Raw genomic sequence first — 17,240 nt, forward strand, 5'->3', positions numbered from 1 at the left:
ATATGTTAATAGAATGATCAGAACTGAAATATTTTTAGTACTCTTCCATTCTGGGGAAGGGAGAGGAGAGCTGGGGATTGGTATGAGTCTAATAAATACTTGCTTTAATATTTCTAAGTAGGATCTTTCTCTCGTAATAAACATCATTTCTTCTGAAAGCAAATGCAGCCATTTTGGAGTCACCCTGCATGGACTGCCTGCCTGGGTTGGGGAATCCCTGGTTTCTGTGGAATTTTCCATGCCTCTTAGCTCTGCAACATGTTAGTGATAGCTTAAGTAAAAAGCTTTCTCTAATATACTGGCCGGCCTCTCTCTCTCTCTCTCTCTCTCTCTCTCTCTCTCTCTCTCTCTCTCTCTCTCTCTCTCTCTCTCAGCATTCAGTGCGTTCAGTAGATGCTAAAAACTTAGCTACTTATCTGAGATATTTTGTTTATTTAACATGTCAATCAGAAGGACAAATCTATCTTATCTGCATAAACTTTTGTTTGAAAAAATGAGTCAGCATAAGATATCTATTTTGGAATGATTTCCCCAGGTGCCTATTTCCTGCCACAAAACCTTATTCTTTGTGTATTTGGGGGTGTGATGGGGGTGGAGTTGTTTTATTTAGTTTTGTTTCTGCCTCTGGGCACCGGTTTCTGATGTAGCAGATAGATTTAGATTCTCCAGCAGCCTTACAAGTGACGATTGTGGTTGGTTTGTTGACCGTTGGATTTTGGATTTTTCTAATGATATGACTATGATGCCATCATCAGAAAAGTTATTATGAAAATAATAGCTAACATTTATATAATACTTATTTTAAAGCATTTTATATTCATTATCCCATTTGTCCAATATGATAATAATTTGCACTAAAAGAAGCCTGAAAGGACAAATCCTTTTGGGATTTGGCCTTGTCTTGAAATTTTTCTCTTGTCTCAGGAATTTAATATGATACCAGTTTGGAAGAAGTCAGCACAGTTATTTTATATACCCTGGCTTCTACCCAAACTGAGTTGTTGGTTTTTTAACAATATTTTGGGAAGGGGAAGGATCAAAGAAAAATATGACCATTGCTCAAGGTAGATGTCTTTACGATAAAGAAAAAGAGACAAGGCAGAACCGTGTACTTTTTGTTATGTTTCTGTTTTCTCACTAAAGTAATTAATATTTGGATTAGAAAAGACAGAATAAGAAGGACTGAGAGTTAAAATTAAGTAAATTTGGAGATAAGACTTAACTAGCTGTATTTAATAAGTCTCAAGTCACCAGACCCATAAGATTTACATCCCATGGTATACTGAGTTAGTAGATGTGATTTCTATGCCATTGTCAATTGGGTATTTGAAAGATTATGAAGAATGAGAAAGGGGCTACAGGATAAAAGGAATGTTGCTCAGATTTTCTAGAAAGGGAAAAGAGCAACATCTACAAACTATAGGTCAGTAATCTTGACTTCAATGCCTGGCAAAATTTAGCATCTTTTTTTTTTTTTTTTTTTAGTGAGGCAATTGGGGTTAAGTGACTTGCCCAGAGTCACACAGCTAGTAAGTGTTAAGTGTCTGAGGCCGGATTTGAACTGAGGTACTCCTGACTCCAGGGCTGGTGCTCTATCCACTGCGCCACCCCTAGCATCTATTTTTGAAGGGATATTTTGTGAACATTTAGAAAAGAAAGCAGTGATCACTAGAACCCAACATGACTTCTTCAAGCACATGTTATGCCTGAAACAAGTTGAATTTCCAATTGGCATATTTGTTCTGTCCACAGGATATAAAGAGACCTTGTCTGATGCTTTGATGAACTCTGCTTAACCTATACCAATACTCTAATTGGCTGATAGTACCTTTGGAGTATAAGGAGCTGATTGAATGGCAGGAACCAAAGTGTTAATGTATGAGGTCAAAATAAAAAAAACAAAAACAAAAACTTCTAATGGAATCTGCCTCAGGAATCTGTACTGTTTAGCATTGTTATCAGTGACTTTGATAAAGATTTTACATGCTTATCAAATCTGCAGATGACACGAAGCTGGTAGGGATAATTTAGATGCTAGTTAACATTAATATTGTCAGGATCTAAAACAATCTCAGCTGGCTAAAACATTGAGCAAAATCTAATAAAATGAAATTTAATAAGAATAAATGTGAAGTCTTATATTTTTAAAATTGATTTTCTATATATGTATATACATGTATGTGTGTGTGTGTGTGTATATATATATATACACACATATACATATATATGAGAACAGAAGCATGCTCACCTAAAAAGATACGGGGTTTTGGGTGAACTATAAGCCCAATAATGTGCCATGGTAACTAACAAGCAAATAGACTCAGAGGCTGCATCAGAGCTTTAATTTCCAAAACAACTGAGGTTATTTTTCTGCAGTACTCAACCCTGGTTGGACCACATCTGGAGAATTATATTCTCTCCTCCCCACATTTTAGGAAGGACATTGACAGACATCTAGAGAAATGTAACCAGGTAAAGATCAACTGAAGAACCTGGGACTTTTTGTCTGGAGAAGACTTCAGGGAGTACATAATATTTGTGGGAGGACATAAGATTTTTAGAGAAGGAAAAGAGGGAAAAGTTGAGATGTTTGCTCCCTGATGAAAAGGGACTATCTGAAATCCTCTAGTACTAAAAATCCTAAATAGGACAGGGGGAAAAATCCTTTTTACCGTAATTTGTCTGGCTTGAAGGCTATGGATGATTTGTCAAAGAAATGGTTTATTTGTCTTTACATGGTATTAAGAGACATGTATGTTATCACAATCTTGTACCTACAAGTGGTTATGGCTCTAATATAATTTCAATTTTTCCCTTCTCCCAACACCCTTTTCAAACCACCCCTACCCCTCATTTTGCAGTTGGCTGATTGCTATTCTAGCCCAGCTCAACCCTCTTTTTGGGCCACAGTTAACAAATGAAACCATCTGGTATCTCAAGCATCACTGGCCTTGAGGAAGAGGACGATCTGTATGATTCTCTTGTCATCTAGGTAAGTATAAATGGGGCCTTTCATATGAGTGTTGCTGGGTCTCTGATTAGGGACAGTTTTTGAAGGCTATTTGAACATACATCTGTATCCCAATTTAAACCTGATTTGGATTAAACAAACAGATTTGGAAGTGAATCACTATAGGAGTTTCTTCAATATCACTGAATTTACAAAAACTCACTAGTTGGTCCATCTGGACATGCTCTGGGGACTGTACTCATCAGTTCATTAGTACCATATAGTATTCATTAGTGCTTCATTGATGAATGTAATTCATCACTAGGCAGTACAGTGAATAGAGCACTGGCCCTGAAGTTGGGAGTACCTGAGTTCAAATCTCACCTCTGACATACACTAGCTTTGTGACCCTGGGCAAGTCACTTAACCCCAATTGCCTTAAATATCTGGGGCCATCTCCAGTCATCTTGATGTATATCTTGCTACTGGATCCAAATGTCTCTGGAGTAGTGACTTAGGTTAGTGACTTTGCACAGCCCTCCCTCACTTAAATCCAATTCACTACAAGCCATGATATCACTTGATGTCATGGTCCTCTTCGAAAATGAAGGACAAACAACAAAGTAAACTATACTACTTAGAGAGTATGTAGAGTTTAGTGATATTCCAGTCGAGTCATGACTGTAGGAAAATGCTGAAGACTCTTAAATGAGGCTTCATCCAGAGGTTCTTTGAAGTTCACTCTAGATTGGGAACTTGTTTGAAATTATTTGGGCATTTGAGAAGGAAAAACCTGATATAAATATATGTAAATTGAAACACATGTAGTTGATTAGACATGTACTCTAAGTAAAGTTTATCAAGTTGAATGTGCCAGAAAGTGAGGACTTGTTTCACACAGGAAGAAAAAGAATCTGAATTTATGTGATAAGAAAAATCCTTTACCTTTTTAAGCCACTCTTTATTTGTAGATGAGATTAGTCATCAATCTAGGCAGAACAAAACTAGTTCTTAAAAGAACTAAAATTTTAGCAATTTTCTTTAGTAATCAGGCCTTAAATCTGCCTCATGGTCTCTTGTGAGATAGCTTTCTCCAGATTCTTCATTTTCCACTCATGTAGTCAGGGGATATTTAGAGCCATTCAGTACCATCCAAGTTTCTGTAATTTATACATGGTATAATGGAAAGAATACTAACCTGGCTATTGTGAGTCCTGAGTTTTAGTCATCATTCTGCCACCAATTATGGGCAAATTATTTTACTTCTTAGTTTCTTTACATATAAATTAGTTTGAACTAGTTTATTTCTTATGTCCCTTTTAGCTCTAAAGTTTTCCCCTCCAGAAATTTTCATTTTCTTTTTTTTTTTTTTTGGGAGGGGGGTCACATTTGTCAGTCTGATAGGTAAGAGATAGAACCAGAATTGTTTTAATTTTCATTACATATTATTACTGAAATGGAACATTTTTTTGTTCTTAGGTTGGATTTCTTCTCTTTAGAATTGTCTTTTCATATCCTTTAACCATTAATCTCTTGGGGAATGGCTCTTATATTTGAATTCTCTATCTTGGGTCTCAGGCCATTATTAGAGAAACTTTCTCTAAAGATTTTTTCCCAGATATTTCCTTTCTAATTTCAACTACACTGATTTTGTTTGTACAAAAGCTTTTCTATTCCTATTTTTCTATTTTAATTAGAAGTATCCATTTTATCTACTGTAAGTTTCTGCCTTGTTGGTCAAGTTTTTTTTTCCTTATCTATAATTGTGGAAAGAATCTTTTTCCCTACTCCCTTAATTTGTTTATAATGTTTCTTTTATGTTTATGTGCTGTATCAATTTGGTACTTATTGTGGTATTTTTCTAAACCTAATTTTGTTTGAGGTATTTGTCTAAACCTTATTTCTGCAAAACTGCTTTCCAGTTTTCTGAGCACTCATTATTGAAGAATTGAGTCTTTATCCCAGTAGCTGGAGTCTTTGGGTCTCTCCAACACCGTATTACTATATTAGTTTGTTTCTTACGTTGTGAAACTAACCTATTCTTCCTATCTAATTTTTCTAATTTTTTGACCAGAACCAGTTTTGATTTTTATTGTTTTGTATTATATAGTCTGAGATTGAGTGAGTACTGCTAGGTTCTTTTCCATCTTGCTTTTTTCTTTTATTCAAAAATGTACTTCTATTATCATACTATTTTCATAATTAAAAAAAAATAAGAGAGAAAACTGTTATTAGCAATGACCCTTAACAAAAAAATTGTTCCAAAGCCAGAACCACCCCCAAAATTGATAGTGGGGGGGGCAATGAGGGTTAAGTGACTTGCCCAGGGTCACATAGCTAGCTAGCATCAAGTGTCTGTGGCCGGATTTGAACTCAGATCCTCCTGAATCCAGGGCCATTGCTTTATCCACTTCACCACCTAAGCTGCCCCCTGAGTTGTGTTGTTTTTTTTAATAATTATTTTAAGTGACCAAATTTGGAAAGTAGGAGGTGTAAGCCAGGACATAAGTTCAGTTGAGTACACTGGGGAACAATCAATCATTCATGCTTTAGAACTATTCAATTTCATCAACATAAAAAAAATACTCTCCTATATGCTACCTGACTTGTTGTTTTAATCACCTTAATTGTTATGATTTTCTTTCACTTATTGAAAGGATTGAACCACAGTAGTTAAATGATAGGAGAAATTGTAGCTCATTTCATTCATTGGTTAGCAGTCTTATACAAATACTCCAGAGTACAGATCTCTGAAATCTAAATTTTAAATGAGACTTAATATTAATAGATACACAGGAGCATATCAGAATTGTTTATATATGTTTCATTTCTTTGTTGTGAGTTTACAGTATGGAAATCAAAAACAATGCATAGCAAAGGATTTGCCATTAGATGTAGAATAATAATAATCTGAGGAATGAGCATTGAGAGTATCATAATTAGTAAATCTTTGTTCCTACTTAATGTACATCCTGCTCTGAGAAAGGGCTTTTTATCAAACTTTCTCTCAAATCCAGACCAATTTGGTCATGGTTCCTCATTTTGATACGAGATATAGACTTTTGACTTTATTGTCATTCATTCAAATGAATTCAAATTAAAATAGTAACTGCATGCTTCTCCTTTACCCCCTGAACTTCCCCACCACAATAATCATTTTATTCTCCCTACTCCGATCCATTAAGAGTCCTACCTGGAAACTATCGTTAGCAGAAGCACCTTCAAACCAAATTTCTCATTAAAATTTTGCTGCTGATTTAGTCTGTAAGCTCCAGATTTGATACTTCCTATGTCCTGTATCAAATTTCTTTTTCCACCTCTAATCTTGTTCTTCATAGCTGCCATCTGCCAAGACAAAAATCCCTTTCACCTGCTATTTATATCATATGCTCTTCCCAATCCTGCTTAGTCCTCCCTCTCAAAACCCCTACTGGGTTAAAAAAAAAATTTTTTTCCCTTTAGATCTTTGACAATTTTTTTTTTTGCCTTCTAGAAACATGACTTTGTCCCAAAGCATCACATCCTCTCTAGCACTGACTGACCCGTTCTTTCATGCTCTGCTCTCCACTTCTGTTCCTGATGATTTTTCTGCTACCATCATTCATTAGGCTCTTCTTTGTAGTTGATTCTATCCCTCACTGTCATGCCGTCCAAAACCTCATTGCAGGCACATCCAACAACTATATCACTCTTCCTTTTTTTCTCAAGGAGTTTAGTACTTAGCTCGTGGTTTTTTCCACCTGGTTGGCTATCTTCATTAAGCAGGGACTTCAGTGTTTATGTTGATATCTCTTCAAACACTCTGGTCTCTCAGTTCATTAAACTCTTCAGTTCCTAAGACCTCCCTCTCTGCTTTCAGCAGCCCACAAGGGTAGTATTACCTTAGACCTTACCATTACCCTAAATTGTTCCACTTCCATGGTCTTTTTAAAAAGCAATTATATTTGTTTCCATCTCTATATACCCCTTTTTATTAGACAGTTAACAAGAAAAATATAATTTGGTACAAAAATCTGTTGGGTTGGGTTTTTTTGGACACACATACAAAATCCCTTACAGACAAAAAATACACTGCATTTTATTGAAAAACGAGGTTGCACTCCCTCAAAAGAAGTACCTTATGCTGCTAAATATGCATCTAAATCCAAGTTCCTTTTAAGTTCCCTTTGAAATATTACAAGTATTACAGATTAGAAAGAGAAGTTACATCATTAGTCATAAGGACAAATGCCACTAAGATCATGAAAACCTTAACAGCAAAGAACTAGGAAATCTTTTAAGTGTTAACAAGACCATTCCTTAAATTTCACAAGGAGAAGACATTGGAGTTGAAAGTACTCATAGAGTCTCCTTAGGTTCTGCTTTCTTAATATGAAAGTAGGGTTGTTGTTTTGCTATTGAGCATGACAATCCTAGAGAACATCTGTAAAGTTTGCTAGGGGAGATGCATGGAGCAGATAACTGCACCTGAGCAAGGACACCTTTACTCAGGGCAGGAGCCACAGGGCTCCCGAGCTATGTATGTACGGAAGCCTGGAACTTGATCAGAGGGTACACCTCCATGACATGCTCCTCTTTGATCAGTCTACTTTCCTATTGTTTCTGTTGCCTCACTTTGCCTGAACCTGTTCTTCATGATGCCTTCTAGTCCCTCTACCCCTCCCTGTTCTAGGCTACCTTTCTTTTCTTCTTATTCTGGACTATAGATAAATCCAGTAGAATCAGTAGATTATAAAACCTGTGAGAACAGATACTGACAGGTGCACAGTTCCTGGTACATACTAGGTGATTAATAAACATTTGTTAAAATTGTTAGCCAGCTCAGTAAGCCTTTGTACTCCACCTTGGGGCATCAAAGTGTTGCAGTGGATAGAGCAACAGAGCTGGAGTCAGAAAAACTTGAGTTCAAATCCAACCTCAGATACTTACTAGCTATGTGACTCTGAAAAAGCAATTTAACCCTGTTTGCTTCAGTTTCTCCATCTGTAAAATGAGCTGCAGAAGGAAATGGCAAACCACTCGAGTATCTTTGCCAAGAAAACCCCAAATGGGGTCCCAGAGAATTGGGCACAACTGAAAATTATTGAACAACAACTTAAATCTCTGTGCCTCTTGTCTGTTTCCCCTTAACACTCTGTCAGTCCTCAACCATGGGCTGTCATCACCATCATCTTCCATTCTTAAGCTACTGCATTCATGTTATCTAACCTCAAATAGGCTTTCATGGTAATCATCTCCAATCCTCTGTCACACTCCACACGTCAGCCCTACAAAACCTCTTTTTTCAACCCTTTGTGCCATGGCTGTTCTTTCTCTTCTCTCACTAGATGACCCTGACTCCCTCGCTCCAGAGAAATTGACTTCATTTGTCTTCAGTTCTTTAGCTTTCCTCTTCTCCATCTCAAACTTATATCACGTTTTCCGTTTTTATAGTCTCAGAGGATAACAAAGACTTTTCAGCCAAGCCTAACTCCTCTAATTTTCTCCTTGATCCCATCCTCTTCCATTCAGGAATATATGCCCTTAGTCTTTACTACTCCTCCTGACCTTTCTGTACTTCTTGTCACTATCTTTCCTAAATATTGTCTTTCCATAACTTCCCTAACACTTGTTTTCCTATATTTTTGGCTTTTCTTTCTTGGTGGTCTTTGCTGGATCATCAGTCTCCCACTCTGTACTTTTTTTTTTACCTTTTTTTGGGGGGGTGGTCAGGGCAGTGAGGGTTAAGTGACTTGCCCAAGGTCACACAGCTAGTAAGTGTCAAGTGTCTGAGCCTGGATTTGAACTCAGGTCCTCCTGAATCCAGAGCTGGTACTTTATCCACTGTGCCACTTAGCTGTCCCCTCTGTACTTTTTTCACTTTTTGATCTTATCTGTACCCATGGGTTCAGTTATCACCTCTACACAGACAACTCCCACATTTGAATATCTAGTGATACACTATTATACTCTAAGCCCAGTTGTCTGCTAGACATAAACTGGTTGTACTATCAGAACTTCAAGCATAATTGTCCACCAAACTTTCCTATTTCTGTTGAGAGTTCCATCAGTTTTTTCTAATCAAGATTCATAACCTGAGTCATCTGACTTTTTTTGCCTTTGCTCTCCGGATCCAATCTATATTCAAGTCCTGTTTGATTTCACCTCTTCAACATCTCTTGCATCTATCCCCTTCTTTCTTATCAGTTGTCCAGATCCCTTCCCCCCAATTGAGGCCCTTATATTTAATTGCCTGAACTATTATGGTCTCCCTGCCTCTAGTATCCATTTTCCAAACCCTCCTTCACACAGCTGTCAAAATAATCTTCCTAAGTTATGTGTCTGACATTGTCACTGCGCTTTAAAATAAAAAAATAAAACAATCCTTCAGTGGTTTCTCATTTCCTCTAGGAAAAAATATATTCTCTTTAAGCCTACCATTTATTGCCTCTGGCGTATTTCACATTACTCCTGGGTATATACCTAATAGTGGAATCACTAAGTCAAAGTGTATAAAGAATTTAGTGTTTGCTTTCACATAATTCTGAATTGTCTTCCAGAATAGCTAGAGGAAATCAAAGCTCCCCCAATGGTGGGGGAGGAGGGGGGATTTGTAGGTGTGTATTCTGTTTGGTACCATCTTTCATTCATTCTGTATGCTAGCAATACTAGATTGCTAATTGTTCCTTGAACTCAACATTCCAATTTGCACTTCCATGCATTCACACAGGTCATCCCCAATGCCTGTAACGAATTACTAACCCTCTTTTTAAGATTCTTTATCTTCCTTCAAGACTCAGTTCAGGTATTACCTTTTCTGTTTCATGTCTCTTAATTTCTTCTAGCCTCAGCCGAAAGTTTAGGTTTTTTTTCCTGGACTAGAGTAATTTGCCTGTACTCTCCTTGCCTCCCATCACTTCCTGCTTTATCTTTATGTGTATCCCATTGGTTCCACTCCCACTCTAAGTAAGATATCATTGAAGGCATTGGTTATGTCATTTTTGCTTTTGTATCTCTTATAGAGATATATGTATATACATGTTACAGTAGTACATATATAGTGGGCATCTCAAATATTTCATTGAATTCATGTATCAAATGAACTAAAATGTATATTAAATGTATATGTGAGTCAGGGTGATAAATTCTTGTTAATTTACTAGCAAATGACTTCACACTATCCTCTGAAAACAGCTTGCATATTTCTACTGTTGCTTTTGCCATTCTCTCATCCTCACATAGCTGAATTCTCCTATTCTTTAAATATCCAGCTCTTATCCCATATCTTTGGCGAAGCTTTCCTTTGATCACACTAGCTACAATGTGCTGTCTTACCTAAACTTGTCTTTTGCATCTATTTGGCATTTACTTATAGCCATGTGTTGTCTTCTTATGCCTTATCTGTTTTATGTCTCTTTTGTTGGACCTACTAAATCATAAGCTGCTTGAGGATATGTAACCCCTGGGATGGAGGGAGGGGGAGAGAGAGAAAGAAAGAGTGAAGAGAGAGAGTTAGTTTGTGTTTGTGTTGGGGTGGGGGGTGTTAATAGTGCCTAAAGAGAGATTAGATATCATTTTACCTCCTCCCCATATTTTACACATGACAAAACTGAGAACCAGAGAGCTAAAGATAACTTGTTGTATATAAAAAAAAAAACACATAGTAGCTGAACCAGAACTAAGTCTCAGACCAGTACTCTTGTCAACAGACACAGAGCTGCTTACCACAATTTGTACTAGGTAAGTATTTGTGAGCTGGATAAATGTCAAATGAGAGCTATACACAATTATTGAAGGAGTGTTCGATCAGGAGTGCTGGAGTAGTTAGGAAAAGCCAGATTTCACTTATTTAGATGAAAGTTAAAAGTCTGAGTAAAAATTAAATTCATTGCCACATAGCAATAATTTAGAAATATAGCATTTAACTTGAGGGCTCGGGCCCAATTTCATCAAAGAATTTCTTCAAAATGTTTCCCTGACTCTGGTTTTAATAATAGCACTTTAGATAAAGCCTTTAACCTGAAAGTCTTAAGCACACAATACCTTTGTCTTATTTCCCTTATTTTACAAATGAGGAAGCTTGAAAAGAGACCATGTGAGCTATCTAAAAACAGAACAATTGTACAGTAGAAGGAAAATTAACTTTTTTTTTTTACTCACTCCAACTTCAGAACACAAGATCATGTTATTTAACTTAATGCTTAATTTTTTAAAAAGCCAGGTTAAATTCAGAATTTAGAAAAGTATTTTCAAACAGTTTCCACTACTTCACTCCTGTTTGAAAATACTTTTCTAAATTCTGAATTTAACCTTTTTAAACCATCTGCCACTAAAAGCTTTCAGCCCATGTCATTTCTTTGCCTCTAGCCCAAGTTTGCTTATGTACAAATTGTTTTGCATGTCACTTGGACTTTGTTTTTGTTTTAAAATACTAGTGCTTGTAATTTTCTACCATTGTGATGCCTTCTGTCCTCAGGGATCAGAAATAGCCCAGCCTGTACCAGTGAATTCTTAAGCTACCAGGTGCCTTTGTGCATGATTTTTGGAACCTTTAGTACTAAAGATAATGAATCAGGCTAATAGTCTTGAGTTTGGAACCTCTCTGTCATGTTTGAAAGGGCTGGCCTATTGATCCAGAGACCCTCCACATATACTTTTGTTTGTTTGTTTGCAGGGCAATGAGGGTTAAGTGACTTGCCCAGGGTCACACAGCTAATAAGTGTCAAGTGTCTGAGGCCGGATTTGAACTCAGGTCCTCCTGAATCCAGGGCCGGTGCTTTATCCACTATGCCACCTAGCTGCCCTCCACATATACTTCTTATATCTAGCCTCCAGATCTTCCATATCCAGCTTACTATAGTCTGATACCTAACCTGAATTTACAGAACTTGGTTAGATTTTTGGATCATAGGATTTCAAGTTGAAAGAGACCTTAGAAAATCATATGGTCCAACTCCTCTCAACAGATGAGGAGTAGGAGACTCAGAGAGGAAAGGTCGCTTGCCTAAGGTCATAGATGTAGTAATTAACTGACCTGGGATTTGAACATAAATTTTTTTATTCTAAGCAGGGCTTATTCTACTGTACCAGCTCTGGCTTTGGAACAATGAATCTTTATGTTGGAATGGACCAGGGAGGTTACCCAGTTTAACCCACACATGTTCAGGAATGCCCAACGCAACCTTCCCAAGAGGTGTTCATACACCTTCCCATAGAAAGACCTTGTCATGGTGAGAGGCAAATTCATGCTTTCTAAGAGATAGGAAATTAAATCCATTTGGTCTTATACCATCCAACCCTCAGGAGTTATATGGCACCTCTCATCTTAAGAATGACTGGCTGGTAGAAACAACCCATAATTAACCGGCCTGAGTTTTAAAAAAATTATTATTATTATTATTATTATTATTTTCGATTAAGTACTTCTTTCCTTTCCTTCCTCCTCTCTCCCCCACCATTTGATTTGGGGAGGAGGGGGCAGGACAGTGAGGGTTAAGTGACTTGCCCAGGGTCACACAGTAAGTGTTGAGTGTTTGCATCTGGATCTGAACTCAGGTCCTCCTGAATCCAGGGCTGATGCTTTATCTACTGCGCCACCTAGCTGCCCCCTTCCCCCACCATTTGAAAGGAAAACAATTGTTCTAACAAACATACTTAAAACAAATTTTCTTATTGGTGATATCCAAAAATGTTTGTCTCATTCTGCACCCTGAGTCCATCATCTCTGTGTCTAGAGGTGGGTAGCATATTCTAAAGTCAGCTCTCAGTAATTGTGGTTGGTCATTCGCTACATTGATCAGAGATTTTAAGTCTTTCAAAGTTGTTTGTCTTTGGTGTTGTTGGCATTGTATTCATTTGTTTTCTGGTTCCACTACTTCACTCCTCATCAGTTCCTATAAATCTTTCTAGGTTTCTCATAAAACTGTCCCTTTTGACATATTTTAAGTTTAGTAATATTCCGTTACATTCATATAACTTATTTCATTAAGCCATTCCCCAATTGATGTTCAGCCCCTTTCTTTAGCTCTTTGCCACTACAAAAAGAACTGGTATAAATATTTTTGTATATAGGAGTCATATTCCTCTTAATTTAATCTCTTTAGACCTACTACTAATGTTATCATTGGGTTAAAAAGAGCATGTACAGTTTAGTGACTTTTGACTGTCAGGTTTTTAATGCTTTTATTTGATAAGTTGAAAGATGGAATTCTACTCTACCTTGCCCCCCTCCCTCATATTTGTTTAAATAAGAGTGGACAAAGAAATAAGAAATATTCTTATTAGCTGCACTTGTAATAATCCTGTTTCCTACTAAAAGAGGGGAAGGGATGACTAATTTATCATTTGATAAATTGGTTTTAATTTGCATAGACTAAAAAACAACCTATCCTACTACTTTTTTATTATATTCCAGTTACCAATTATTGTTGTCAAGTATGTTGAGATTTTAGTTTCATTGTATTTTTAAAACAAATCACAAGATTTTTAGTCCATCCCCTTCATTTCACACACAAGGAAACTGAGCCCCAGAAAACTTATTTGATTTGTTTGAGGTTATATAGGTAAGTAAAAGAGCTAGGATTTTAATCCAGGTTCTCTCACTTCAAAGCCAGCACATTTTTTTCCTTTACTACATTATTTTCCACAGCTAGACATGCTATATGTGTTTTTTTCATTTTTAATTATTGACCTGCTTAACTTTATGATTCACTGTCCTAATTTACTGATTACTAAGTGAATCTTTTCCTCATGAGAAGTGTTAATAACTGGAATGTTTTTATTTTGCAGGTAAAGAAGATATATCATCTACATGTTAAAGCACCTCTTAATCTAAAGACTGCCTTAACTCATCTGTTTGGAGACCAGCTGCCTTAAATATTTACACTATACTTGAATTTTTGTCTTATTCTAAAGTTCAGGGTTATTTTTTTTCTATTACATACTCTTAAATTACTTTATGTCAAACTGTGTGCCTACTTTATCTGAAGTACATGCCAAATACACCAAAGGTATATGAACTTTGTGATGCAGAAGAATGTTTTTTTCCTGTTCACATCTACGAACTTGAAGAACTCCTCCCTCTACCATTAACCACATTAAAAATAAATGATGTGTTTAAGACTCCTACAGCAAGATGAATGGCTACGGTTTTGTTAATCACCAGGAGATCATGTTCAGAGAAAAAATGTACCCTAAAGGTGTTGGAGCTGTATTGAGCTGTATTTTCCAAAGAGTTTAAAATTACATTTCTATCTCCCTGTGGAATAAATTATTTTTTTTCTGCTTTCTATGGAAATCTGGTTTCAGTGTTTATGAATTTTCTTTTATAAGGGCTATTGCTGATTTTACAACTTTAAAATTCTAATAATTTAAGAAAAGTCCTGAATTTCTTTGCTTACTGATGCAAACACCTATGTAGTTTGGAACGCATGAAATAACATATATTCCCTCAAAAAATATTAAGTACCCACTGTGCAAAGGGGACGAAAGGCATGAGAATTTTAGATAAGACGTGGTGGAGTTTACCAGTGTACTGAAAGAATAAGACACAAACATTGATAAATATTTGAAAAGTCAATCAGTTGCAGAACAAAATGAAGGATCAAGAGAGGCCTGGGAAAAGAGGGGACTAGATAGCATTTGAGTCACAGAATTTGAGAGCTGGAAGGAACCAAAGTTCTAATCCAATTTAATCCAATCCTTATTCAAATGGAATATTCACGACAACATGCTCAAAGTGCTGCTTGAATATCTCCAAATAGAGTGAACCCTACCACTTCCCAAGTCAGACCATTCTGCTTTTGGATAGCTCTAATTGTTAGGAAGTTTTTATTGCCACCAAACCTAAAGTTGTCTCTTTAAAATTTCACCCAATGCTCTTGGGTCTGCCCTTTGGGACCAAAAAGGAAAAAAAAAGTGTCTCCTCCACATAATACCCTTTCAAATACTTCAAGATAACCATCATGTCCTTCTCAAGGTCTTCTACAAGCTTTGCTCCCTCACCCAGTCTTTACATAGGCCCTTCATGATCCTGTTGCTTTCCCCTGGACTCTCTCCAGCTTATTAATATCCTCCTTAAACCATGGTGCTCAGAGTAGAACGCACAGTATTCCAGGTGAGGTCTGATAAGGGCTAAGTACAAAGACATTATAACTTCTTTATTCTTGGAAGGTACATCATCCTCAATGCAGTCCAAGATCTGGTTAGCCTTTTTGGCTGCTACATCACATTGCTGACTCATTGAGCTTGCAATCCACTAAACCCCCCAAATCTTTTCCCAAACAACTGCTATCGAATCCTAACTCCCCCATATTAAACTTGCAAAGCATACTTTATACCAAATTGCAAGACTTGGCTTTAGGTGGCATGATATAAAGTTGGTCAGAAAATAGTGTGGTGGCCCTGGGAATGAGAATAGTATAAAGGTTTGACTGGAGGAGAAGTAGGAAACACCACTTAGGGAGACTATTGTAATAGTACGAGCAGACAATATTTATCGTCTTTACTAGCATGGTGGTAGTGGGAATAGAGAGGAGAAAAGATAGGAGAGATTGAAGAGGTGGCTCAACAGGATTTCAGAGACATGAAACAAAGGAATGAGTAAAGTTAAAGACGGAGATTGTGCCCATGGGAGATTTTGAATGGTAGTGCCACAGACAAATTGTGAAGTGTAGAAGAGTTGTTTTAGGGGGATAATCAGCTCCTTTTAGGACATCTTTAGTTAATATAGGGTGAATATAGAGATGTATAATGTAGTAGGACCTGTACTCTGAGGATCTCAAAGTGTAATTAGAGTGAGATGTGCACATGAATCACTAGAATGCAAGGACTGTCTGATTAGTAGTTTAAATGCATATTCTCATGAAGTTCAGTAAAGGGAGAAGCAACTTCCATTCCAGGACAGGAGCTGGTTTTGAGGGAAGGCTTTTCAGAATGAAGCAAGCCCAAATAGGATCCTAGCAAGGTCTTCCCTCATCTCATCCTCCTGTGTAATAGAAATAGTAGAAGAGAACTTTAAGATGATTGGTGACTGAAGCCAACATTCATTCTGTCCCTGAAATATCTTTTGAGAAATTAAACCTGTGATCTAAACTTTCAGCTTTTTGACAGTCAGCCAAAACTGGATTTCCTGTTTTTCAGTTTATACTTTTCTATCCATCCTATCTCACCGAAAGTCATTGCTTGTTATTCTGAGAAAAAAGGGGAGGCCGTTACAAGTTTATACTAATGAGCTCTGGTCTAAGTGTTTTCCACAGTAGTTTAATTCACACTCAAAAGCCTGCATTGGTATCAAGCAAGCAAACATTTATTAAACATTTACTGAGTGCTAGACATAATACTATATACTGGGGAGACAAAACCAACCAAAGGTAAAATAGTAATTGCTCTCGAGGAGTTGCCCCTCGAATGGGGGAAATATCATGTACATTCCTTAAGGGACCTAGGGATTGCGAGTGGCAGATACTCAGAGAGAGAACATCCCAGTCATGGGAGATGACTGATGCAAAGGTTCTGAGAGGGGAAATGATGGAGTGGTTTATACTTGGGGTGCTTCCCCTCTGGAATTGCCTTCCATTTACTCTATCTGCCTTTATCTTGTATGTGTATAGTTGTTTCTGTGTTGTCTTAGTTAGACTGAACTCCTTGAAGACAGGGATCATATTGCCTTTTTGCATCCCTAGTGCTTAGCAGTGTCTGGTGGTACATAGTAAGCACTTAACAATTGATTGTCTCTAAGAAGCCAGGTAGGTTGTGAAGGGCTTTGAATGCCAAATGGAAATCTATATTTGATCCTAGAAGTAATAGGGACATTTTCGTTTACTCAGGGAATGGAAAAGTTTGAGATGGTAAAACTGGTACTTTAAGGTTGTGTTAGCACCTGTGTGGAGGATGGTTTAGAACAGGAAGATAATTTGAAGCTTTTATGCTATAGTTCAAGTCAATAAGCATTTATTAAGTGTCAACTGTGTGCCTGGTACTGTGATAAAAGCTAGAGATACAAAGATAGGCAAAAAACAGCCTCCACTCTCAAGGAGCTCACAGTTTAATAGGAAGACAACATACAAACAACTTTTTTTGCAGTCTTGCTGGCCCCTGACATTTGAAGATGACTGCCTGTGACTTCTCTAATACACACACACACACACACACACACACACACACACACACCACTCATGCACACACACAATTGTTCAGGTGCTAATCTGAATTGGTAAGCACCAAACAATTGTGGATGTCTCAATGGAAAGGATGGCCTAATACGAGAGATGTTGTGCCCCTAGAAATAAGATTTGATTATTGATTGTTATAT

General features: G+C 37.1%; 1 protein-coding gene across 1 annotated transcript in view; it reads left to right on the forward strand.

The window, feature by feature from the left end:
• The window catches only part of ATP6V0E1 (ATPase H+ transporting V0 subunit e1), a 42,886-nt gene extending 28,661 nt beyond the window's left edge, over nucleotides 1-14,225 (forward strand). The window contains exons 3-4 of the mRNA XM_043990234.1: nucleotides 2,862-2,992; nucleotides 13,718-14,225. Of these exons, the coding sequence (XP_043846169.1) occupies nucleotides 2,862-2,955 (94 nt within the window). The 3' untranslated portion in view covers nucleotides 2,956-2,992; nucleotides 13,718-14,225. The remainder of the gene's footprint in view (nucleotides 1-2,861; nucleotides 2,993-13,717) is intronic.
• Nucleotides 14,226-17,240: the final 3,015 nt, after the last annotated feature.

The sequence above is a fragment of the Dromiciops gliroides genome, chromosome 2 (genome assembly GCF_019393635.1).
Source record: "Dromiciops gliroides isolate mDroGli1 chromosome 2, mDroGli1.pri, whole genome shotgun sequence".
In the NCBI taxonomy this organism is placed as follows: Eukaryota; Metazoa; Chordata; class Mammalia; order Microbiotheria; family Microbiotheriidae; genus Dromiciops; species Dromiciops gliroides.